At 36.7% G+C, this 2,133-nt stretch overlaps 1 protein-coding gene across 1 annotated transcript; it reads right to left on the bottom strand.

The window, feature by feature from the left end:
* Positions 1-1,251: 1,251 nt before the first annotated feature.
* On the bottom strand, positions 1,252-1,644 carry LOC113386287. Its single transcript, XM_026624076.1, has one exon. It carries the CDS (start codon positions 1,642-1,644, stop codon positions 1,252-1,254), a length of 393 nt encoding a protein of 130 aa, XP_026479861.1.
* Positions 1,645-2,133: the final 489 nt, after the last annotated feature.

Here is a 2,133-nt window from a genome sequence, read left to right as displayed (position 1 = left end):
GTGCGGTAATTGTTCAAATTTAAGATTATCCACATCAGACTTGAAATAAACTCAGATTATCCCATTTATCTAATTATTACAAAGGTTAATATAACAAAAATATTTACATGCTCGTATCAATGATTATTTAACAAAACAAAATGTGAGATGTGAATAAACTCGAATCAAACAATAACCAAATGTGCTTAATTATTTCTACAATAAAGTTGATCTTACGAGACCTACACCAATTTTAATACATATTTTTTTGGGGTCTCTTTTCATGTAATCATGATTTTGTGTTTGTTTTGATGATACCAAAGACTGGCAAAATCGAAAATAAAACGCATGAAGTTGTCATTTTTAACAAATATTTACAAGTCAAAATAATTACAAGTTTGATTTTACGCGATTTATCTTGATATGACAATTTCAGTTATACTATTTTTGTAGAACAAATAAAACTTTACACAGCACCAAAATACTTTTAAGAAATTCATTTAACACACATTCCAAGTTTATCATAATATTTAACATACATAAATGCGAGAGGCATTCAAAATTAGATTCACCATTTCTCAAACAATTATCAATCAAGATTTCATTAAGAGACATTCATCATATACCGTCATTAAACCTAATAGTTTTGTTATTTAGAAACTAATATTCAACATACATTATTACAAACTAAATTTTTTTAAGTTCAGATTTATAAGCGTAATAGAGCACATTTCACTAGTCATATATAGATATTCACAGATACATATATACACATACAAGTATATATTTTTACGCTTCTCATATGCAGAATATATACAGATATATGTATACAAAGAAAAAATAATGTGTAAGTGTATTTACAACAAAAACGAACAAAAAAATTATTTAAATTCAGTTCTATATATGTTTCACTAGAAAAACATCGCGCATTTTCCCCAAACTTGTTATGCATGAATCCTTTATCATCATATGGTATTCAGTTCTCCGTCCCATGTGTAACGGTACGAGTACGAGTACGAGTACGAATACACGAGTACGGGCGACCATTTTGAATGCCGCTCGTGCGATTTCTGCCGGACTCGTACGAACTCGGCCGAATCGTGGATGGAACGAGATAAATGGATCAGACTATGATACGGAATCACACGGGTCGCGCACACCTCTTTAATTTTATACACAGCCATTGTCGCTCATCGCATTGCCATTGCATCGTATAAACAATAACAATAGAAAAACATTGCGATAATAATTTAACCTACATTGACGCCCTATTCACAATTCGAGCCGGCACATTCGTAGCACCGGGCTCATGCACTCCTCGTCGGATTCGTAGAAGTAGCGCTGTTTGGCCGAAAGTCCTTGCTGCAACCTTCGGACGGCTTCCTTAACTAACGTATTGTTATCTATAAGTGCTTGTAGCAATTCGTAAGGATCCTCTTCCTCCTCCCGTTGCTTTTTACTTTTAATGGCCGCCGCGTCCTCGCTCCAGGACCGGCAGGGTATGTGATAGGGCGTCGATCTCCTCACGGGCGTTTTGAGGCTGGATTTTGCTTTGAGTGCTACATTTCGATACCTCAGGTTTTCTTTTATCTCGCTGACAATGTCTTCGACAACGTGGACATTCGTTACCAGCGACCCTGCGGTCGACTGCTGTTTGGTCGGCATATCGCCGTTATCCGTTGAATCCAATGCGGCGCTGGTTGCACAACTGGTTGAATACAGTCTACAAAATGGCTGTAGACCTCCACTGATAATAAACGGATTGTGCGAGGAAGTAATCAATCACACGTTGGGCTATTCCAAGAAAAATTCAGGCCAACACTGTTTTACAATTTTATTAAATCACACTGGGAGTTTTATCACAGACTGTTGCTTTGTCACCTCCAAAGTTACACTTAGATTGTTGTTTAGTTGCACTTAATGTTTGTTTATATGCTGTATTTGTATAGCATATATTTATGTATTTTTTTAGTCCAAATGTACGTCTTTACTGTACGACGTTTCTCAGCAGACTGAATCTATAGGAGAACGGAAATGATAGTCTGGCCGTAACAAAACAGTGCGCAAGCTCGCATGTATTTGTTTTGATTGAAGAAAGGTCCCCTACCAAAACTCGGTGCGAGCAGGCTACAATGTATACGGCCGTCCCGTTCG

The sequence above is a fragment of the Ctenocephalides felis genome, unplaced genomic scaffold, assembly GCF_003426905.1.
Source record: "Ctenocephalides felis isolate EL2017-DRISC unplaced genomic scaffold, ASM342690v1 CF-g0.4_SCAFFOLD_03571, whole genome shotgun sequence".
NCBI classification, from domain to species: Eukaryota; Metazoa; Arthropoda; class Insecta; order Siphonaptera; family Pulicidae; genus Ctenocephalides; species Ctenocephalides felis.
Note: the sequence above shows the minus strand (reverse complement) of the source record. Positions and strands in the feature narration are given on the sequence as shown.

Coding starts and splice junctions, on each gene's coding strand:
- LOC113386287 (XM_026624076.1), bottom strand. CDS start 1,644: ATGCCGACCAAACAGCAGTCGACCGCAGGGTCGCTGGTAACGAATGTC.